At 40.2% G+C, this 24,439-nt stretch overlaps 1 protein-coding gene across 1 annotated transcript in view; it reads right to left on the reverse strand.

The window, feature by feature from the left end:
- The window catches only part of pdzd7a (PDZ domain containing 7a), a 101,642-nt gene that overhangs the window by 59,038 nt on the left and 18,165 nt on the right, over positions 1-24,439 (reverse strand). Inside the window, exons 5-9 of the mRNA XM_048608931.1 lie at positions 21,060-21,233; positions 19,392-19,539; positions 15,507-15,567; positions 11,449-11,946; positions 4,144-4,323 (exon numbers count right to left, since the gene is read on the reverse strand). Coding sequence (XP_048464888.1) covers positions 4,144-4,323; positions 11,449-11,946; positions 15,507-15,567; positions 19,392-19,539; positions 21,060-21,233 — 1,061 coding nt within the window. The remainder of the gene's footprint in view (positions 1-4,143; positions 4,324-11,448; positions 11,947-15,506; positions 15,568-19,391; positions 19,540-21,059; positions 21,234-24,439) is intronic.

A 24,439-nucleotide genomic window follows, 5' to 3' on the forward strand; every position in this document is an offset into this window, starting at 1 on the left:
AATACTTCCCAGGCAGTGTGTTTTCTGCACTCTTAGTGGAGGCTGCTCAGGACCTGGCTACGTATCCTCATAAAGTGCTCGTGCACACGTTCCTTTCATATTTAATCCTGCTTCTCCTCTGTTTGCAGGACAAGATCGCTCCCAACATGAGGGAATGGGCCCAGACCAGCAGAGAGATGACAGATAAATGAGTCCTCGCTCTATGAGGAGAATGCATGGCTGCCACTGAATGACATGAGCATCCCTACACTAATGGGACACAGGAATGCAACAAAAAGCTAGTGAGGAACATGTAGTTTACTGTTTTCAGATGTACAAAAGTGTCAGAAATTTGTCTATATTGTGCTTTGCAGGAATTGTGCATGTGCAGCATCTAATTCTTTCTCTTCCCTACTCCAGGTACAAGCAGCCACCAGAAAAGGATGAAGCATAAGACACCAGAACCTCCCCTTCTTAGCACCACCACCTCTTCAGACATTCGGAGGAAGGGTCACCGGACCCAAAATGTTAACTCTGTTTTCTCCTCCACAGATGCTGCCAGACCTGCTGAGCTTTTCCAGCGACTTTGTTTTTGTTCCTGATTTACAGCATCTGCAGTTCTTTTGATTTTTATTACAACATTCATCTGGTTCCTCTACCAGCACAGAGACATTCATCGTTGTGATTTCACAATCTAGTGTAGGCTCAGGGACATCGTGTGGTGAGTACATCACTGACACAAGTCCACACTGGGTGGAAGAAGCAATGGCCGAGGTTGCTGACACTTCTGAGGACTTCTGGAGACTTGGTACATGCTAAGCTCCATGCAGATGAAGTGCCCCTATGCTTGACAATAAATGATGTTTTGCAGAGACTGAGACAAGCAGGGAAACATCAGGCAGTCACGCCAAAACCTCTCACTAGAATGATGGATCGAGGAGGCTGACCAGGTTCTGTTTTCTGTTGTGGCTTTAGCTTTGTGTAGCTGCCTCCACAGAAAGGAAAACTCAGAGGCTGCTGGATATGCAGTTGAACCCAGAATCCATCACTGTAGCCATAGATGTACAGCATCAATCACAAGATGAGAACGGGGCAAGACACCATGTCCTCACTCCACGTTCTCCTTCATTTTAAGGAGACAGGTAGCTGCCAACAGACTCCCAGAGACAGGAGCATCAGCCAGGCTTGAGAGTCATATCCTGGCACAATCCAGTGATACCCTGCCTGTTTGATTCCCCTCTGCAAATGGCTTTCTTTTTATGTTTGGTCATAGATTGTGGGCATTGCTGGCCAGGCTAGCATTTATGGCCTATCCCTAACTTCCCTTGAGATGGTGATGGTGATGGTGAGCTACCTTCTTACCTACAGCAGTCCATATGTTATTGGTTCACCAACAATGCTGTTAAAGATTTAGGATTTTGACCCAGTGACAGTGAAGGAATAGCAATATACTTCTAGAACAGGATGGTATGTGACTTGGTGAGGAACTTGCTGATGGTGTTAACATGCATCTGCTATTCTTGTCTTTCTAGCTGGTTGGTAAGGTACTGTTGAAACAGCCTGAGTGAATTGGTGCAGTGCATTTTATAGATGGTACACATTGCTGCCACTGTGCATTGATGATGCAGCCAGTGAATGTTGACAATGGTGGATGGTGTGACAATCGAATGGCTGCTTTGTACTGGATGGTGTCAAATTTATTGAGTATTGTTGGAACTGACTCAACTAAGCAATCAGAAGGTAGTCTATTACACTCCTACTTATGCCTTGTAGATAGCGGACAGACACTGGTGCAGTTAGTCACTGCAGAATTCCCATCCTCTGACCTTCTCCTGTAACAATATTTATGTGATTAATTCAGTTCAGTTTCTGTTCAATGGTAACTCCCAGCAGGTTGATAGTGGGGGTTTCAGTAATATATAAATATATATTCATTTTCACTGTTGTAATGTTTGCAGTTATCTTATTGTGTGCTGACATGGTTATCTGAAGTAAACGAACTAGAGAATCTTCTTCCATGCTGAAGGCAATATTGGTCTTCCAATGGGACACGCACTATTAGTCTAACACTATCAACAATATAGGTGCCTAATATTGTTGTCATGACATTGCTAAGACAGACCTAGCATTTGAGGACTGCAGTACAGGCTTAAAAGATTGATTTCAGTTACAGTAGCCTTGTCCAATGAGGTCACAGTGAGAAGAATGAGCCTAGAATCATGGCACCCAGAGACACCTTTGATAATCTATATAATAGAGAAATGTGGATGGGTTCTGCAGCTTATGGAAAGGAAAGATTTTTCTCCTGATTGGGGACCCCATACAGTGACATAAAGTTTGTGATATATATGTATATAATTTATTTTTGAGTTTGAATTTTTGATTTGAACTAATGGCATTTGAGTTTCTTATGTGTCTGATGGGGTTTAATGATTAAACTGAAAGTATTTCTGTGGTCATGGGGGTCATTTCTTTAAAAACACAGTGTGAGAGGAAGACTTCCTGGACAGTAATGGTTGTTACTTATAAGAAATAATTTCACAAGCAACAAATTGTGCATTAGGCTCCAGGGAGTCAGGGATTGATTTTTTTTCTTTTTTTGATTGGGGGTAAAGAGGTTTTTCTTAAGTTTTGGTTTGGGCAGTTCTGCAGAGTCTTGGTGGAGCTGAATGTGTAAGACCTGAAAAAGGGAGAACTTAGTTTAGCATTGTTAAAAATAGCTTCCCTCAGTGTAAGGAGCTCGGTAACAGTTCCAGGCCTGAAGTGTTTGGTTAAAACCTTGAATGGGTTATTTGAAGCTAAAGTGGTCCGATCATTGAGGCTGATTATTTCATAACTTTCCATGACCACAACCACCACGAGACTGTATGCACACTGACCATGGCATCTGAACACCCACCCTACCAGATCCAACTCAATCTTAGCTGTGAATATTTGTCCTCAGTGAGCCATTAACGCATCTCCAGATACCAGCTTCTGGCAACAAGGATAATGTCCTGACCTATATCCCTGAGACTCTCTCTTGCTAGCCATTGTCCAAAAAGCACCAGGACAAGACAGTGCAAGGTCTACCCATCCACTTCTGAACTGACAGTGCCCTACTACTTGAAAGATAAATCCCCACCCCGCAGGGCAGTGCCCCATTGACACTTCCTCTCTTATCTGCTTTCACTTTAGCCTGTGCAGCGATCATAGCCACTCTCCTCGCCTCAGCCTCAAAGACCATACTCGGGAAACTTACACAGCAACTTAATAAATATTCATCTACAGCCATAATGCAATAAATGTAAAGCAGCAAGGGTTTTGCTTGAAGTCCAGGAAAAACTGAAGGTCACGTGGTACACACTCCTTTTAAGCATCCTTAAGGTGGTACTTTTCAATTGGGTAGAAGTTAATTGGGAATGACCACTTAATTTCAGCAAGTTGTGCTTTTAGTGAGGTGTGGATGGGCTTCCTGACATCTGCAGTCAGGAAGATCGACGGCCTTTTGAGGTCGGAGAATATACTTGCAAGAGTTTATACCATAGGTGAGAATCTGATTTTTTGACTCCAACTTAATTGAATTCACCCACCTACCATTCTTCTCACCTCCCCTGGGACTGGAAAATTCCACCCAATGAGTTCATAATACCAAAACAGCCATAAAATGTGTGTCTGATCAAATATTACACCTGTATATTTATTGTTCCACAGTTCTGCTTCATTTCATAACATTCATTATTAAAGTGACGAGCAATTTAAAAACAAAACTATTACACGAGCTGAAGATATAGCAGAATGATGGAAAACATACTACTTCTATAATATCAAAACGTTTCATATAAAATATTCCTTTTGTTGATAATTTTGCAGGGTTGCTGAGTTCAATTTAACAACTTGCATTTGTATAGTGCATTTACAAAAAAAGCAGAAAAATCTCAAAGTGACTCACTGAGGCATAAGGAGAAACAGCTTTTGAGCCAAACGAGGAGAAGTGATCAAAAAACTTAATCAAAGTGGTGAAATGTCAGGAGGATTGTAAGGGGGAGAGGTGCGGAGAGGTGAAGGGCTTTCTTGAGAGAGGGAGGAGTCTATAGAGAGAAACCAGAAAGAGGAGCTATATTTTGCTGTCAAGACATGATATCACTTTGCTTCCAGAGTGACACCTCATTAATTTTCTCTTACCTTTATCTGTTTCTGAACGAGATGGGGATTTGGACCTGATTTTATCTTTTAGATTTTGTTCACTTGACTGCCTCCCAGATCGAGCACCTCTGAAAAACAGGTTCACAAATGTTTTGGAGCGTTCCAACTTTGTTCCTTCTGTAGAAGACTTTTGCTTCTTTTTCTTTTTCTTCTTGTCCTCTAGCAAAATAAGTTAAACAAATGAAATTGAAAAAGGATTATGTAACTAATCCTCTAAAATGATTATGTTCCCTCTCCATACAAATTTTCAAATTGTGGGGCAGACATTGGAGAATTTGCAATGGGGCTAGTGTACCAAATTCACAGCTCTCTACACCTTTGGATTATTAAAATTAGTAACTGCACAATCAAGGGTTCTATTGTCAAAGGATACTCAATATCAAGGGCTGAGTGTCACAATTTCGGTGTTCACATCTTATTTTAAAATTGCACATTTGACTTGATTTGATACACTGTAGTCACATGTATCCAAGTACACTGAAAAGCTTTGTCGTGTGGGCAGTACAGGCTTATCATAGCAAACAAGGACATACAGACATGTTGATTCAGAGATAAGTTTGTTTCACCTTCTTTTAAAGGTCCTGACGCTGATTATGGTACAAATCCACTGGCAGCAACTATCCCTTGATTGTTAGCTAAGTGGCCTGCATGAGTGATCCTGGAAATTGATGTCTAAATATAGCTGATCTCAAAAACCCAACTTTGGAATGTTATGATCTGAGTCATCCGTTTGTCAAAGCAAGTTAGTTTGTCTTCCGCAAGTATTTATTTGTCTTCTATAGTTCAATACAGACTTCAGTCTGCTCTCTCCCCTACCTGACCAACTCCCTTACCAGTTTATTTGTAAATCCACCACCAATTCACCCAAACAACCAATTAAAACAAGGATCAACTTATTGTTGCCTTGGTAGGCACTTCAACAAGAGCAAAAATGAAGGAAGAGTAGCAAAAATTAGATCTCTTCATATACATATGAAGATTTTTTTGAATTACAGATATACAAATTACAGTCCTTACCCATTATCTACTCCTGCCCCATCACCATCACCTGTGCTAGGTTTCTGGAATCAGTGGAAATGCGGTTCATTTGTCTTTTTTTTATGCTGGAAAAACCCTGTATTGTTATGAAAATTCAGGCCCCATTACTGATTTGTTTCCAGTGATAGCCTAGCAGCGTCCAATCCTGTTATCACTTTTTAAATAGAGGAACTGTAAAACAGCATCAAATGTGTCTTTTTTTTAGCAATACTTGATAAGCTGTGTATTAAACCTTTTAGTCCTGTAGCTGGAAACAGTTAGGCACATGTTTCTCAAGACATTAGAAACTAAACAAGTTAAACAAGAGTTCCACTGCTTGCCTTTTTGTAATTGGAAATCAGATAGGATTAATGATCTTCGATAAAATCATTCACACTTTCAGGTAGGAGTACCATCAGAATTAGACATGGGTAAAGCTCATTTTTAACCTTTTCGTTGTTTTATAGTGATTAATTATCAGAATAGCACAACTGTCATTTAGCAATGATATTTTTACATGCATTGTTTAATTGAACATTTAAAGTAAGTGATGCATTAGAAATAATTACAAAACTGCATATAATCTTTGCCTTAATCCCATCTCCTACCTTTAAGTGTCATCCTCTAAAATGTGCTCTTTAGATACCCAGTTAAGTGCTATTTCATTTAAGTACAGGCATCCTGCTGTAATCATCAGCTCTTGCCTGTGTGCGATCCTAAACAATTGTTGTGAAAGCATGGCCCCGCACTTTCTTCTCTGATGTCACTGTAATTGGTCCACTTCCGACAGTGGACAGTCAGCCAAGCTCTACAGGAACTATTTCAAAGAATATTGCCCCTTCATCTTTTCTTTAACATCCTGGTCCTCCAGTACTGAGCCCAAGCTATATCCTGTGTGTCTCCTTAAATATCATCCCTCTTTTCCTCCCTCAGCCTCGGCATTGAGCGACTTGGTTTTCCTTGTTGATTTCAATATCCATCTCAACTCTCCTTACCATCTTCAATACTTTCATTAGCCTCATCTCCTCCCTTAAACACCATATTCCTGTTCATGTCCACTGCCTTAACCTTGTAATCGACGGAACAGATGGCCCAGTGGTATTATTGCTGGACTGTTAATCCAGAGACCCATGTAATATTCTGGGGACCCAGGTTTGAAACCCACCATGATAGAATTTGAATTCATTAAAAACCTGGAATTAAGAGTCATATGATGACCATGAAACCACTGTTGATTGTTGGGGGAAAAACTCATTTGTTTGGTTGACTAATGTCTTTTAGGGAAGGAAACTGCCATCCTTACCTTGTCTGGACCATATGCGACTCCAAATCTACAGCAATGTGGTTGACACTTAACTGCCCTCTGGGATGGACAATAAATGTTGCCTAGCCAGCAATGAGGCTAAGCCCTCATCCCATGAATGGATTAAAAAAACTCACATGGGTCTTTCACTACCTCTGTGCTTATAGCAGGCATTGATACTGACAAAGTCTTTTATTTTATCCAAACATCATTTCTTCTCTAGTGAAAACACTTTCTTCAGCAGTTGTGAGAGTGTTCAATCAAATAATCAACTCGACCTTCGATATCTTTTTTCTTTAAAATGCCTACTGCCTTGCACCATGATCATTCTCCCTGGTAAAGCATCCATTTTCACTCCTTCAAATCCATGAGGTACATACATATGGTTATCTGTCACATATCTTGTTTATATCCATCACCAGATCCTGCTAGACCACATCAAACGCTGTCAATCAGATGTTAATTACCTCTTCAAAACTATGCACTACTCCCAGATCCATCTAAAGAGGAAAGATAATCCTGATTTATTTTCTCCACCACCAATTGTATCCTTAAATCTTCTCTCTTGGTCCCTTTACCCTCATATGTAACAATTGTGAGGAGCTAATTAACTTCTATTCAACTACTAGGGCAGCATGATGGCTCAGTGGTTAACATGGCTGCCTCACAGCACCAGACACCTGGGTTCAATTCCAGCCTCGGGCACAGCCTTACCATGGGATAACAAGGTGTAGAGCTGGATGAACACAGCAGGCCAAGCAGCATCATAGGAGCAGGAAGGCTGACGTTTTGGGGCTAGACCCTTCATCAGAAGTCCTTCATCAGAAGACCCTTCATCAGGGTCTAGGCCCGAAATGTCAGCCTTCCTGCTCCTATGATGCTGCTTGGCCTGCTGTGTTCATCCAGCTCTACACCTTGTTATCTCAGATTCTCCAGCATGTGCAGTTCCTACTATCTCTGATACAGCCTTATCACGTCTGGATGCTCCTGTTTCCTGCCACAGTCCAAAGATGCGCAGGTTGGGTGGACAAGCCATGGTAAATGCAGGGTTACAGGAATAGGGTCTGGGTGGGATGCTGTGGACTTGACAAGCCAAATGGCCTGCTTCCAAGCTGTGGAAATTCTATGAACTGACTATGCTAATTCTACTCCCGTATCTTCCAGAGCCCAGCAATCTAAGTGGCTCTGCAGGCTCCCAACTGTTTTAAACCCTGTTCTCACATTCCTCTTTTGTTTCTTCTCTATCTTAATTTATGTTATTAAGATGTTCAAACTTATCCTTTTTCTTTGACCACATTGCCTTGATGAATGCAAGTTCAGTAACACTCAAGAAGCTTGACACCATCCAGGACAAAACAATCACCTTGATCAGCAGCCCATTCATCAACTTAAACTTTCACTCTCTCCACCTTTGGGGCACAATGACAGCAAAGTGTACTATCTGAAAGATGCAATGCAATAACCCACCAAAGTTCTTCCAACTGTACCTTTCAAAACTACAAATTCAACCACTTGGAATAACAATGTCAGCAGAAAGATAGGAACATCATCACCATAAGTTCCCCTCCAAGTCGCACACCATCCTGAACTATATTGCCATTCCTACGCTGTCACAACGTCAAAATCCTGGAATTTTCTTCTGAACACTAGATTTTTATATTTGGATAAATTTACACCAAATGGGCTGCAGCAGTTCAAGAAAGTCAAACACCACCACCTTCTCAGAAATGGTTCATATCCTTTTCTAAACTGCTATTACCACCTTGATTATGTTATTGCTTTCCAAATCTATCTCTATCTCTTCCACAACTCCATGTTTTAATCTTTCCAATCATTTCTCTAACCTCTGCATAGAAATAGCCACAGAGTAGTTACTAGAGAGTTACTACTCAGAGAGTAGTAAGGGCGTGGAATGCCCTGCCTGCAACAGTAGTAAACTCGCCAACTTTAAGGGCATTTAAATGGTCATTGGATAAACATATCGATGATAATGGAATAATGTAGGTTAGATGGGCTTCAGATTGGTTTCACAGGTCGGTATAACATCGAGGGCCGAAGGGCCTGTACTGCGCTGTAATGTTCTATGTCCTAAATGACTTCCTCTTTGATCTGTGCCAATGATATTTTGTATGATGCAAAAACAATGGTGTCTTGTACAAGTGACATTTCATTTCCTTGTTCTCTTTGCATTATTTGGCATTATCAGCCACATGTCCTCCAATGTGCCAGCCTGTTTGAATACAGCAAGCTCACTGCAGCAATGTCATAATGATCACATAATTCATTTTAGTGATGTTGTTTGAAGGGTATAGATTGACTAAGATACTAGACAGAACATCACTGTTCTTCTTCAAAATAACACTGGGGTATTAATTTATGTTCATCTGAGCTGATCTCTCATCTAGTAGATGACAATTGTGGCAATGAAGCATTCCCTCACCACTGCAGTGAAGTGCTAGCTGATTTTTGCACTCAAGTCTCTGGGGTAGGCCTTGAACCCACAATCTGACTTGGGTAAGCTATTAGAATCCAGGAACATGCAAGTTAGATGGACTAGCCATGGGAAATGCAGGGTTACAGGGATAGGGTAGGGGGCTGGGTCTGGGTCTGGGTGGAATGCTCTTCAGAGGGTCGGTGTTGACTCAATGGGCTATACGGCCTGCTTCTGGGGTTCTATTATTCTATTCTATGATTACCAACTGGGTTTGATTTTATTTTTGCTGAAGTGAATTGGTTTTTAGTGAGTTAAAATCTAGCTCTCTGTACCAACACCATTGGACTTCTGCTTTAGATAAAGGTGTGACGAAAAGTAATTTTTTTTTAATCCATGAATTTGAAGTCCTGCACATTCAAAATATTATAATTAATTTGTGCTCATATTTAATGCTTGTACACTTACATATTTGTCCTGCATTTGAATTAACTTGATAATGCCTCTTTGCTTGCCACATAATTGTGTTCTCTGCACTTTTATACATTCTATGTTGAATGTCTTTTCAAGGTTACCATGGTATCTAGATTATGAAAAGCAGTGGTCTGAGGACCTATCACTGTAGAACACCACTAGTCACTGAAACCTAAAAGTAAGCAATGCTCTTTAAAATTTCTCTACCCTACCCTGGATTTACATGCCAAGACTTTTAAGTTACTCTCACAAACTCAACATCACTGAAACACTAAGACGTGTGTTCGCGGTGGTTTGAAGCAGCCTGATCAGAAAAACAGATTACTTCATTAAATCTTTAAAATAATAGAGAGGTACAGGACATATTTTATCTGAACATTAATCATTTCAAATCTATTCATTCCCCTTCCATTATCCAATGCAAACAGTGCAGCCATTTCAAGGACACCAACTTTAGTTATTAATGTTGATCTGTAACACTTCATCAGTTCTTGTTGAATTACAGCCACTCAATGTGCAGCAATTTTCTAATTATAAACTAACAGGAAAAATAATCCATAAATGCTGGAAATCTGACCTCAAACCTGATAAGGCTAGAAATACACAATTGACAGCTATACAAACAAAAGTCAATGCTTAAAAAATAGCTGGTCTTTCTCTTTACAGCTGCTAACTGGCCTGCTACTTGTTTTCAGCATTTTTTTTTGTTTTGACTTCAATTGATTTCAATTTGGAAATATAAGATTTCTTGATTCATCAGTTACCAATTTAGTTAACTGCCAAATAATATTCAGTCAATAATTTTCAAAAGTAATTCAGGGGTCCTTCTTGAATCTATTACTTCTCAGATCAGTTTAAAATGTCTAGGATCAAATTAGCTTTGGTTTATGAACATTGACAAAGATATGATTAACTAATAACCTAAGAGTAGAAACACCCTAGATGGCAGCAACCAAATATAATTAAATTTTACATTCAGTTTGAAAGTGAGAAGAGTAGGACTATAACTATTGTTCAATATTTAAATAAGGGCAACTATGTGAACTATTCAGAAAGAGGTACTCAGCGAACTGATCGAGCTGCAGACTGACGAGTCCCTGATGGATTTCATCCATTCAGGAGTCTTAAAAGAAGTGCATGATGAGATAGTAGATGCATTGATATGAATTTCCAAAATTTGCTAGATTCTGGAAAGGCTCACTCAGACCGGGAATTAGTAAATAGAGCTTCTTAATTCAAGAAGGGAAGGAAGCAAAAGACAGGAAACTACAGGCCACAAAACAGAAATTGCTGGAAAATCTCAGCAGGTATGGCAGCATCCATGGAGAGAAATCCGAGTCAATGTTATGAGTCCAGTGACCCTTCTTCAGAACATAGGCCAGTTAGATTGACATCTGCCACGGGGAAGGTGTTGTGAAGGAGAAAACAGAGTTAACGTTTCGGATCCGGTGACCCTTCCTCAGAAGATGTTTAAAAATTAAGACAGATGTGAAGAGAACCTTTTACTCTCAAAGGGTAACTTGACTTTGGAACTCTCTGCTTTAAAAGGCAGTGGAGGTAGGGTCATTGAATATTTTTAAGGCACAAGTACATAGATTCTTGTTGGGCAAAGGAATCAGAAGTTATTAGGGGTAGTTAGCAATGTGGAATTCAAAACATAAACAGATCAGCCATGATTTTATTGGATGGTGGAGCAAGCTTGCAGATTTGAATGGTTTATTTCTGCTCATAATTCATATGTTTGTAGTTTGTAAGTCAACAGAAATTGTTTACAATAGAAACAGAAATTGCTGGAGACACTCAGAAGGTCTGCCAGCATCTGTAGCGAGAAAGCAGAGTCAATGTTTCAGGTTCAGTGACCCTTTTTGTTTCAGATTTCCAGCATCCGCATGCAGTTCTTTGTTTTTTGTTTAGAAATTGTTTACAATTTAATTAACTTAAATTTCTGATACTTCAAAGAGAGATAAATATACTTAAAAATACTTTTTAAAAATTATCATAGAAATCTTTGGGAACTAAAACAATGAATCTATGATTTGGTCTATTTAAATATTCTCACCTCCAATCGTAATGTAACTTTGTGATCGACTGATTGGTTTCCTTGGTTTGCTTAGGGCCAACAGCACTGCAGTTTTTGGAGAGTGCAGAAGTTCATCAGCAGAATCCTCAGTGGAGTAAGTTCTTTGTTTAATGTGCATTTCCTTAAAACTCTCTGATCTAATGGCTGTCTCCCTTAAGAGAACTGTATGTCCAAATATCCGGCTTCGTTCTGTCACTGGCTTTCCTGTCCTCTGTTCACCTGAAACGTCAACATTTGAGGATGGGGACAGCTGGAGGTCTGTCTGTATTGCAGTCTCTATTGTATCTAGACGATTGTACTGCAGAGATTTGGAGTCCTCTGTGGAAATACATACATCTACCATGTCAGTTGAACTGTGGGTAGTGGGGAGGAAGACCTGCAAAGAATCATTCATGGAGCTCAAAGGTGTCCCAGATGAATGAGATGAAGTGGAAGAATTTGTGTCTGAGCCAAAACGCTGAGAATGATTATTTGTCACTGAAAAAACAAAATGGCACTGTAATTTAGGATTAAGAATAGTTATTTGGAAAACTAAAGGTTGCATAGAACAGTAGCTGCAAAGCAAAAACTTTGAATGACCTCTGTGATTTTTCTTCCAAATGTTACAGAAATATTTATAAATGAATTTTTTGATTAACCTGTATACACTATAAGTGCATGCTTTTTAACCAAAATGCAACAGAACATTTTCCTGTGTCTGTGTTTAGGAGCAGTGGACTACCCAGGCACAGTGAACCTCAGAGACTCAGGAACGTGTCAGAACAGCCAGCCGATATGCGCTTCATTACTTTAAATGGAAGAAAAATTGCATGGGTTCATTCACAAACATGCACTAAACCCAGCTGATTTTCTGACAGTATCTGTGCTTAGACAATCAGAGAAAATCTAACCTCCTCCTCTCAACTTTTTTATTCATTCATGGAATGTGGGCATTGTTGGCTGAGCCAGCATTTATTTCCCATTTCGAGGTGGTGGTGCACAGCCGTCTCAAATTGGTTACACCCACAAAGCTATAGGAAGAGAGTTCTTGTGCTTTGACCCAGCAGCCAGTGAAGAACAGCAATAAATTTCCAAGTCAGGATGGTGAGTGACTACAAGGGAAAGTTGAAGGTAGTGGTGTTTCGACGTATCTTCAGGCCTTTCTTCCAGATGGTTGGATCATGGGTTTGGAAGGTGCTGTCTAAGGAGCCTTAGTGCACGTTGTGGATGGTAAACACTGCTGCTACTGAGTATCAGTAATGGAGCGAGTGAATATTTGTGGATGTGGTGCCAATCAAGCAGGCAACTTTGCTCTTGTGTCAAGATTCTTCAGCACTATTGGTGCTACACTCATCCAGGCAAATGGGGGAGTATTCCCTCACACTGAACATTGCGCAATCATCTGTGAAAATCCCCACCTCTGATCTTGTGATGGAGGAAAGGTCATTAATGATGCAGCTGAAGATGATTCGGCCCAAGACACTACCCTGAGGCACTCCTTCAGTGAAGTCCTGGGGCTGACCTTCTGAACCACAACCATCTTTCTTTGTACCAGGTATGATCCATACCAGTGGTAGGGTTTTCCCGACTCCCATTGACTCTAGATTTGCTAGAGCTTGTTGATGTTACACTTTGATACTTATCAATCTTCAAATTTATCAGTATCAATAGGCTAGAGTGTCACCATTTACCAGAAACACAAAAGGACCAGTTATATGAATACTGTAGCCACAAGATGTGGCCAAACATTGGGAATTCTGTGGCAAGTGACTGATCCCTTGATTCCCCAACTCCTTTCCACCATTTATAAGCCACAAGTCAGAAGTATTTGCCAGATGGTGCAGCTTTAAAAAAGACTAAACTCACACAACACCATCCAGGACAAAGCAACTAGCTGACTGAAACTCCATTTGCTGCCTTAAACATTAATTCCCTCCATCACCAGAACACCATGCTGCAGTATGTATCATCTACAATAGGCAAACTTCCCAAAGCTTCTTCAAATACACCTTTCAAACCCTTGGTTTCAATCACTTACAAGGGCAAGCACTATCATCTGAAAGTTCTCCTTCAAGTCACACATCATCTGACTTAGAGATATCATTATTTCTTCTTATGGCTGTGTCATAATTCTGGAACTTCCCACTCAACAGCTCAGTGGGTGTACATTTATCATACAGTCTGCAGTAGTTCAAGAAGACGGCTCACCACTACCCTCACAATGACAATTAGGGATGTGAAAAGAATACTGGCCTTGTCAATGACACACATCCTGTGAATGAATTAAAGAAAAGATCCAGCAAAATCTCTCCGCATAGTTTAATTAAATAGCACATACTCATGACTTGAATAAATTGTAATCAGACAAAGATTTAGTAATATTTTACTACTTGATGCTTATTATCTATTTTCAAACTAGCTTCCTGGCCATAACTGCAGGAGTGAATAGCCCACCTATTGTAGGACCTGCTTCCTTTGCATTGATTTCAATAGGATGATAGAATGGTAGGCAATCCACTAGCTATGATTTTTAAAAATCATAAATTCTACAATATTTCTAGATGTTTGGTAGTTTAGCAAATGTAACTCCACAAATCAAAAAAGGAGGAGGACAGAAAACAGGGAACAAAAAATAGTCAATGTCAGTCATAAGGAAATCTCTCGTTAAAGAAGTCTTAAACAGTGTACATAGAAAATCATCAGACAAAGTCAATATGGTTGTTCAACAGAGAAATCATTTTGACAAATTTATTACTGTTTTAAGGGTGTAACTAGTAGGTGGACATGGGGGAACCAATGGATGTAGTATACCTGTATTTTCAGAAGGCATTCAATAAGATGCAAAACTAATGGTTAATATACAAGATATTGGCTTGTGAATTTTAAGGGCTTGTGGATTTGGGGGTTATACATGAACATGGGAATGATTAGTTAAAAGACCAGAATGAAAGCATAGGGATAAACATGGTATAAGAATCAGTGCTCAAGCTTCAGCTATTTAAAATCCATATTAATGACTAAGACAAAGATACTTCTGACCTCAGTGGTGAATGGCACTGTAATCACAGGAAGGAGGACCAAGAAGGCCCAATGGATCCTGAAGTAAGGCAAGTCGAGTGTTTGGGCAGGGAGGCATTAGTCAAGTAGGGAGATGTGATACAGGTGTGGGGAGTGGGTTTTGGGGAACAGGCAGTTAGCAGAGAAGGGGGCTACTATCTTTAGGTGTGCTACAATGCAGAAAGGTTATCCCCCAACCCTGCCAAGATAGTATCTCCACTTCCTTCCCGCCATTTGAAAACATTTTAAGAAAAAGCATTGCCAACTCATGCCCGCACCAGCTGCATTATGGTATGGGCAGTCTATTATCAGGGTCAATTGGCTTAGCAACAAGTTCAAGTGACAGTTAATTATTTATTTAACTATGAAAGCAGACTGCAGGTTTTGATGCTGATCTACTTCCTGTGCTCTGGAAGTGAGCTTGCAGGCAAATGCAAAGGTGGTGGGCCAGGCACCACCCTTGTTTTATGTGCCCTCCCCACCAAAAGCATGTTTGCATGGGCACACAAAATCCAGTCTCAGGGGTTTTGGTTGAAAAGAATTTTTTTTAAACTGTAAATGATTCACAATAATAATTTAATAAAATACGTACTTGCCAAATTTACAAAGGGAAAATATACCGTAAATCTTATACTTTTTGATTTGACGAATGTGGCACAAGAAAATATGATTGAAAGTTGTTTTGTTTATCACATCAGAAAATTCACAGAGGGTGCCAGATGGTAATATTTATTGAGAGAAACATAGAAAATTCTGGAGAAAATCAGCAGGTCAGGCTGTGTCTTTGGACAGAGAAACAAATGTTCTGTGTCCGATATGATTTCTTCAGGACAGCAGGATACTGAAGAAGAGACATATCAGACTTAAAACATTAATTCTGTTTCTGTCCACAGAAGTTGCCAGATGATCTGAGTTTCTGCAGCATTTTCTGCATTTGCTTCAGATTTCCAGCATCAATAGTATTTTTCTAATATTTGTTGAGAGTTCTATTCTGTACTTACATTTAGTCAACCAGCGATATTCGGCCACCATTTCCTTGTATGCAGGGTATTTACCAATTTCCTGAGCAAAGACATCAGGTATATCAGTGATTTCATGAAAGTATAGTGGAAGGAATTTGACCCAAGAACCTGCTAAATAATAAATTCCCTGAAGCACTCTTCACAGGTGAGAAGGTATACAGGGCACATTATGTGGCAACAGCACACAGTACTGCTGCAAATACGAATAACCTGGAAATTTTTAAACATCCAGAACATTCAAAATCATTGCTGTAGACAGTGTAATACTCTCTGTACTTATATTGAGTAGATATCCTTAGCTCTTCAAGCTAGTTCGAATTCAGCAATATTCAACCTTCATTGTGTTTTGGAACCATACGTATTTTTCTGATTGAATAGTGGAAATGCCAGGTCTGGCATTATCTGTGAAGTCAGAAACAGTTAACATTTCAGCTGTATTAATTTATTTTAGGCAGACAAATCCACTCTCAGAAGGACGGTCAGTCTGAAAAATCTTTTCAGGCTGCATGATGCAGTTTTACAGGGCTTTATTTTCTACAAGTTTTCGAGGCCTCAAGAAACTTGACATGGAAAAGGAAGTGACAAGGGACAGATTTAAAAGCTACAGAATTATGTGGACTAGAGCACGTTTCTGTGTTTCCTCCAAGACCAACAGGTTTACTTGTTTCCCAGTCCACTCCTACAATGTCCAACAACACAAATCTCCCCACCACCCAGAACCTCCCCTTTAACAATCTCTCAGCCTCAAAAATCTAACCCCATGATCCTCTTTGATCATTGTTATCATCCTCACCTTCTCCACATGCTATGATCTCTTCCTTCTGATTATAAGCACAGCTTATCACAACCACTACTCCGCAACTGTGAATACTTTCCCCCAACCATAATCTCTTCCCTTCCACTCCCCTTCCCTGATTTTGAGCACTTTCCATCCCAGTCATGAACTCTTCATTTAGCACCATCTCTCCCTTTACCCCTCCTTCCTCTTTGTTCATTGGCCAGTTTTCCCATTCAACAGTTAGACAATACTGAGCCTACCAATTAGATGGTTGCTAAGCAGAAAATCTAATGAAGAAATTTGGCAGGTGTGCCATTATTAATTTTCCCACGATATTTAGGAAGCCTGTACTTCCAGATTTCCCAACCTGAACCCCTCTTCTCTGTTCCAGTCAGAAACAGGGCAAGTTATAATGAGGAGCAAAGAAATGGCAGACTAATTAACTACATAGTTTGGTTCTTTCTTCACAAAGATGGGCACAAGTAACATCCTAAAAATGTTGGAGATCACAGGGTCTAGTGAGAGGGAGGAAATGAAAGAAATCAGTATCGGTAGGGAAATGGTGTTGGGGAAATTGATGGGATTAAAGGATGATAAATCCCCAAGGCCCAAATTTCTACATCCCAGAGTATTTAAGGAAGTGGCCCTAGAAATAATAGGTGCATTGGCGGTCATCTTTCAAGATTCTTTGACTCTGGAATAGTCCCCATGGAGGGAAGCTAACATAAACCCACTATTTAATAAAAGAGGCAGAGAGAAAACAAAGAATTACAGACTGTTCAGCCTGACCTCAGTAGTAGGTAAAATGCTAGAGTCCATTGTAAAACAGGTAGTAGCATAGCACTTGGAAAGCAATGCAAGGATTGGGCAGAGTTAGCATGGTTTTACATAAGGGAAATCATGCTTGATAAATCTACTGGAATTTTTCATGGACATAACTAATACATTTGATATGGGGAGCCAGTGTATGTAGTTTACTTAAACTTTCAGAAAGTTTTTGATAAGGTCCTACTAAAGAGATTAGCATGTAGAATTAAAGTGCATGTGATTGGGGTAGTGTACTGACACAGATAGAGAACTGGTTGACAGACAGGAAACTGTATAGGAATAAATGGATTTTTTTTCAAGTGGCAAGCAGTGACTAGTGGGGTATGACAAGGATCAGCGCTTGGAACCCAGCTTTTCACAATATGTATTAATGATTTAGATGAGGGAACTAAATGTAATATCTCCAAGTTTGTAGGTGACACAAAGCTAGCTGGGTGGGTGAACTGTTAGGAGGATGCATAGATACTTCAGTGTGATTTGGACAGGTTGAGTGAGTGGGCAACTGCTTGGCAGATAAAGTAAATTGTGGATAAACGTGAACTTTGGTAGGAAAAACAGAAGTAGGGATTTTTGCTGATGATTGCCCAATGTTCAGCATCATTCGCAACTCCGTTAATACTGAAGCAATCCGTATTCGAATGCAACAAAACCTGGACAATATCCAGGCTTGAGCTGGCAAGTGGCAAGTAACATTTGTGCTACATAAATGCCAAGCAATGACTATCTCCAATAGGAGACAATCTAACTACCATGCCTTGACGTTCAATGGTGTTACTATCACTCATTAGCAAGGTTAGATCACATCAGATTCAGGGAGACCGAACGAATTGAATACAAAATTGGCTTGGCGGTAGGAGACAGAGGGTGGTGGTGAAGGATTGTTGTCCAGACTGGAGGCCTGTGACCGGTGGTGTTCCACAGGGGTCTGTGTTGGGTCCACTGTTGTTTGTCAATTCTATAAATGGTTTGGATGAGAATAGAGGAAGCATGGTGGGCAAGTTTGCAGATATTTGCCACTTATTAGCCAGGCAATAACCATTTCCAACAAGGCATAATCTGACCATTGTCCCTTGACATTCAATTGCATTGCCATTGCTAAATTCCCTGATATCAACATTTTAGGGTTACCACTGACCAGAAACTCAAGTGGATTCACCATATAAATATATAGGCAGATCAGAGATTAGGAATCCTACAGTGAGTGACTCACCTCCTGACTCCCCAGAGCCTGTCCACCATTTACAAGGCACATGTCAGGAGTGTGATGGACTACTCCTCACTTGCCTGGGTGAGGGCAGCTCCAACAACACTCAAGAACACTCAACACTTGACACCATCCATTACAAAGCAGCTTGCATGACTGGCAAACCATCCACAAGGATCCACTCCCTCCATCATCGATTGCTCAGGAGCAGCAGTGTTTACTATCTACAAGATGCACTGAAATTCACCAATCCTCCTTAGATAGCAAACACCAAACATACAACTACTACCATTGAGAAGGACAAGGGCAGGGAATACATCTATGTTAATACTGAATGGCAGAGCAGGTTCAAAGGGCTGACTGAATATTGCTGCTCCAGTTTTCAGTTTTTATGTTCCTATCTGCTTCCCCACTAGTTCATGTTTTGATTTCTTCATTGTTTCAAATCAGATTATTAAGTACATTTGGAAGACACTCAGCACAGTGAATCAATAGCTTCCAGATTTGTGAAATTTTATGCACTTTACCATCTGTTATTTTCACTGATACATTATCAGATAAAAACACTGTCAATTGCTGTGATCTCAAGGGTATAATTACCTTCTGTAATTCTTTAACAGCAAAATGATACAGCTCCATGATTTATGAAATAATGTACTCATTTTGTGATTTGCAATAATTTGTTACAGTATTCACTATACAGTATAAATTCCAGCAATTATTTAAATGCAAACTATATACAAAGAGTACTCTTAATCATCAGATTACTGTCAGACTTCTTTCTTTTCCAGATGTTAGTCTATTATGTAGAAACAGATCAGTTTTAATACCTCATTATGGGATGAACACTAGAGTTTAGTGAAGCTAATGCAACTTGCCAAATCCCAATGTTAATACGAAAAGAAATATTTTCTACAGAAATCTATTTATATTTTAGAAATGTTTAAAACAAATGTATACTATATACTGCAATAGGATGTTCTGAAAAGTAAGATTCAATTCTGCATGACAATATTACTATGCATTGCAGATACAGTCATATAGTTATGATTACCTTAACTGTCAGCATCACATGTGTGTAACTCTTCAGGATTTCTACTGCTTTACTGTGGGTAATTTTCTCAAAGCTTATTCCATTGGCTGCCAGGATTTGGTCACCAACTTTAATGCCATTCTGCTCTGCTAGCCCTCCAGGATCAACTCTGCCATTAAATAATTATCCTTAATACAAAGATATTCAATAAAACAGAAAACAAAGAGACACAAGCAATTGGAGCATTTGTGATGTTTAGTTGATATTTTACTATAGAAGCCAGCAACGTCTGGATGTACTCAATTTGTGATTTTAGACCAGGCAATAGTGGGTGACTACAAGGGGTTGTGACACCTTTAGATCACAAAGAAAACAACAGGTAAGATTTCTACTTCTGACAGTTATCCAGTAGTTGCTGTTGGTAATACATATTGATGACAGAAATAAATATACATTAATGATACAACTGGGTGGAATTGGAATCGGGATTATTACACCTCACATTTGAACAGCCTGTGACACCCACCATCTCAGTTTATAGATAAAGAATAATAAAGGGGTCCTGTACCAACAAGACCACAACCTGGAAAGAAGTTAACAGTTTCAAGAGGTGGCAAAGGGAGGTTAAAAGGTTGGTAGGAAATAAAAATAATTTTGAAGCATTCATGCAGGTAACTGGCCACAGACTTAAATGTGCTCCACACCTTTTTTTCAATACACTGTGCAGGAAACAAAAATGTGATGACAATGTTCCCTCTGAAATTTGTTGTATGCAGCCTGTTTGGTTCACCAAGCAGTCCCTTTAAGAATGTTGCTAGGTTGGGCACCATGCAGCTTTGAGAGACAATGGCAGTAGGTAGAGGGAGTAATTGAAACTGGTTAAAACTAGTAATGCAAAGCAGTCTGGTGGTAAATCATATCTAATTTATCTTTCACTGACTTCAACTAAAAATAAGTTTATGCAATGTAAAATAGGCAGCCTATTCACTATCAGACTGTTGTGCACTTAGGCTAACATTCAATTTAATCCCCATAGACGCTGTGTAACATAGAAGATAAACACGCTATTATATATTTACATTTAAATATTTAAATAACAAAGCAAAATGATGCTTAATTTCTGAACTAAGTATATGAAATTTGTGCTGAAGCATAAAAATACTCTTCATGACAAGCAAATTTCATTGTAAACAAACTCATGATATCCTAATTTTGTGCGGTCATTTGCACGACCACATTTATGGCATTTCTTCACAAGAAGTCAATGTACATATTTTCAACATGATTAGTTAGAACCTATAAGTATTTGTTGGCCTGACTGAAAAGCCTTTTTAAAAAAATTATTTACTATTTGCTTTTCTATTGCTCTGTTGATTTTCTGCACATTTGACCTATTGAAAGTACATAAGGGTATATTTCCAACAATACATTATTCTGGTGAATGTTATATGTGGTTGCGTAAATTATTCCTTGCATTGTTTTAAAATAGGCATCAAAAAGTTTAAAATCAATGGATTTTGTACACAACAAAAAAAGCATAGTTTATAATCTCTCAATATCATAGCTCTTTGCGATTTACCAGCTAAGTGTTTGTTTCACCAATGAGACTTCACTCTTTATACACTTCAATACCCAGCAAGATTAAAATGTTGATTAACTTTGTATAAACGCCATCAGCAGAAACTTTACCTGGACACATATATTCCCAAGCCAAACTCCTTTCCACCTCTGATATTAAAACCTAGACATACATCATCTGAACTGGTGTAAAGATGGATGATTCTCCTGACTCCATCCTCAGATACACTGTCTGCAGAATTCTTATTTTTTTCTGCTATTATCCTTCTTGTTGCTGTGTCAACCCTAATAAAAGAGAGCAGAATTTTTAGATATGTATGAGCAGTGATGCATTAATATAATGTCATATGCAGTAAATAAATTGAAATATTTGGATGTGACACCAAGTTTATGCAGAATTACACCACATAAATATATATCTGGTGCACCTTTTTTCATTTGTTCACAAGATGTATGCACTAGCTAGGTTAGCATTTATTACCTATCCCTAATTGCTCCCAGAGCGCAGTTAAGGTTCAATGACAGTGCTGTGGTTCTGGAGTCACATGTAGGCCAAACCAGGCAAATTTCCTTCCTTAAAGGACAGGAGTGAACCAGTTAAGTTTTTAACAACAATCAACCAGTGGTTACATTGTTGCCATTAGGCTAGCTTTTTATCCCAGATCTTTTTTCTAAAAAAAAATGAATTGAAATTTCACTGCCATGGTGGGATTTGAACTCATAACCCAGATAGTGGCCTTGGACTCTGGATTTAGTCCAGTGACATTATCACTATACCACCACCTCCCTTGTGGGAAATTTGTCCTGGTGTTTATCCAAGTTGTATATGCCTGCCCTATTCTTATTGCTTTTACCTCTTTCTATCTAGCACCAACTCAATTTGTGCTAATAAACTGACATAGGGTGGAATCTCACAGAGACCTAACCTGTGAGCTATGGCAAGAAATGTGGGAGAATTGTGTGAGAAGTCAGGTGAGGTCTTTCTTGATTTTAGAGCAACGTGTACTTTCAAACAGAGTTCCCTGCATTGAAACAAAATTCTCACTGGGGAATGCAAGATGCCAATTAAGAGGGATTATTGCTTGTTAACAGCCTCATTACAACAAATCTTGCCTCATTAAAATGCAGCTTCCTATTCTACCCAACATCGCAAGGAAACATGGAAGAGACAACTCCCAGAGATAGTAAGAACTGCCGATGCTGGAGTCAAAGATAACACAGTGTGGAGCTGGAGGAACACAGCAGGCCAGGCAGCATCGGAGGAGCAGGAAAGCTGATGTTTCGGGTCGGGACCCTTCTTCAGAAAAAAACCCGAAACGTCAGCTTTCCTGCTCCTCTGATGCCGCCTGGCCTGCTGTGTTCCTCCAGCTCCACATTTTGTTATCTATAGACAATTCCCAACATGAAAGTCAGAGTGGGTGCCCAGCAGCTTCAGCACGCTCCTCTGTGCTACCATCTCGGACACCCTAGCAATAACATCTTAGGGCACTGGCTGCACTCACCCCACTTCCATAGATGCTAGCATCTGACAATTGCTAGCCTCTCAGAATCATCATGACAGTTCTCCAATTTACTTGTGGGATGCTTCTGCACTTTGAAGCTGCACTTCAGGGCACACTTGCATTTTGCAATGATGCTGCAATAATGTTTTGCTTGCAGGGACACACATTCAGCTAAGGCACTGGGCCAGATTGCATCTCAGAGGTGCTCAACAGCTCTCTTAGTTCTCACTTATGTAGCACCTTACTTGCATGCTCTAAGCATCCCAGCCTTGCCTTGCCTCATAGTACAGTCACAGACACAAGTTGCTTGACTTGCTGGTCAGCAGTCCTTAGTTAGGGGAACAGACATCTTGCCATTGGCCACATTACAATGTCAATCTCATACCTACATCATGTGTAAGCAGCTTAAGCAGATAACACATTGTATATTTTGCAGGAAAACTTCGTGTCTCATAATCTAAGGGGTGTGGTCCTCCATGAAGTCCATGGAGGCACCCATAAGTCTGGAGATGCCAGCACAGGGCAGCCTCTGAGATCAGTCCCGGAACTTGGCCATGGTCAGGGTGTTCTTAGTTCAAGCATCCATGCCTCTGTGGTCCGAGAAGTAGGTCATGGTCAGTCCCATGTGTCATTGTAGCTAGTATGAGGGTTAATGCTAACACAGTCAGGAAGTTGTGCAGACAACAGTCAGGGGTATGAGCGATCCTCGTCCAGTGTTATCCAATTAGGTTGCTTAAGAGGGTGGGCCAAGTCAGTTCAATGGGTTCATCCAATAAAGGAAAGGGATAAGGGGGTGTGGGGAAAATAGGGGGCTGTTGCTGTAAGGAGGAGACTGGGGAACCTATTTGTGGGATTGTGGACTGCAGGGTGGCAAACGGGAATAACAATTGTGAAATAAACAGGGCTCTGAGGAAGGGTCATCTGTCCTGAAATGTTAACTTTGACTTTTTTTCTTCACAGATGCTGCTGAGCTTTTCCAGCAACTTCTGTTTTTTTTCACCCCTATGCACTGCCTTGCCATATACTATACATCACTCAGACTTGGCCATTGCTGACCTTTTCATGCAAGACTAACACCTTTGGCCATTAGGGCCAGCTTGGATAAATGGTACCAAATTTCCAGAAACCCTTCTAAATGCAATGTTCACATTGCCTATACATGGTGCAGCAGCTTCTCTGGTCAGGCAGTGCTCAATGGAGCATCTGTTCGCATGAGGATGTCTGATTGCAATGTGACAGTTATGGTGGGTGCTACACAAAGACACAAGCAAACATATGTAATGGCATTCTGAGCATGTTTTAACAACCATCAGACTTTATTTGCTGTGAAATGGCACACATCATCAATGTGCCCTCAACTGATTATCTAGTTCCTTTTCCTCGAACTACATTTCAGTGCAAGTTCTGCAGCTGGGGTGGAGGGAGCCTGTCCTAGTGGAGCCCACTGACCTTGGAGGCTTGGTCAGGCTAACATGGAGATTTTTGTGTCTGGCAGGCTCAGACATGCTGAATGTATCCCTAGCCAAATGCAAGGGCAACCTCCTCAGCTTGAGTTGCCACAGGCCTGAGGGCTGCAGACAGGTTTGAGGTGGAAGTTCCTGCTAGCTCTGGAATCTCCTGAGAGGAGAACTTTAAGGGGCCTGTGTACAGCTGCTCGAGCAGGCACCATCCTGTTTCTTTGTGACAAAACAGCAAATGGTGTGAGGTAAAGGTAGCCCATTCCCACTTTCGCCTTGCTGTTCTTGCTGAGGCCTAATGGCTAATGTGATGGAGTGCAGGTCTGTGTACATATCCAGCAGATCCTGTAACTGCTGGACATGACTGTCAAGGCTGCTGTCAACCTATCAATGGAAGCAGGCAGACAATCACATGCTTGATGCAGTTGTGCAACTTCTGGGCTTTGAGGCCATTGCCTCACACATATTCGCCTGGTGAGCCAGTGCGTCTGCTTGAGCAAGTCCCTGATTGTTGACAAAGGGTCCTCTGTTG

The sequence above is a fragment of the Rhincodon typus genome, chromosome 20 (assembly GCF_021869965.1).
Source record: "Rhincodon typus isolate 14 chromosome 20, sRhiTyp1.1, whole genome shotgun sequence".
NCBI lineage: Eukaryota > Metazoa > Chordata > Chondrichthyes > Orectolobiformes > Rhincodontidae > Rhincodon > Rhincodon typus.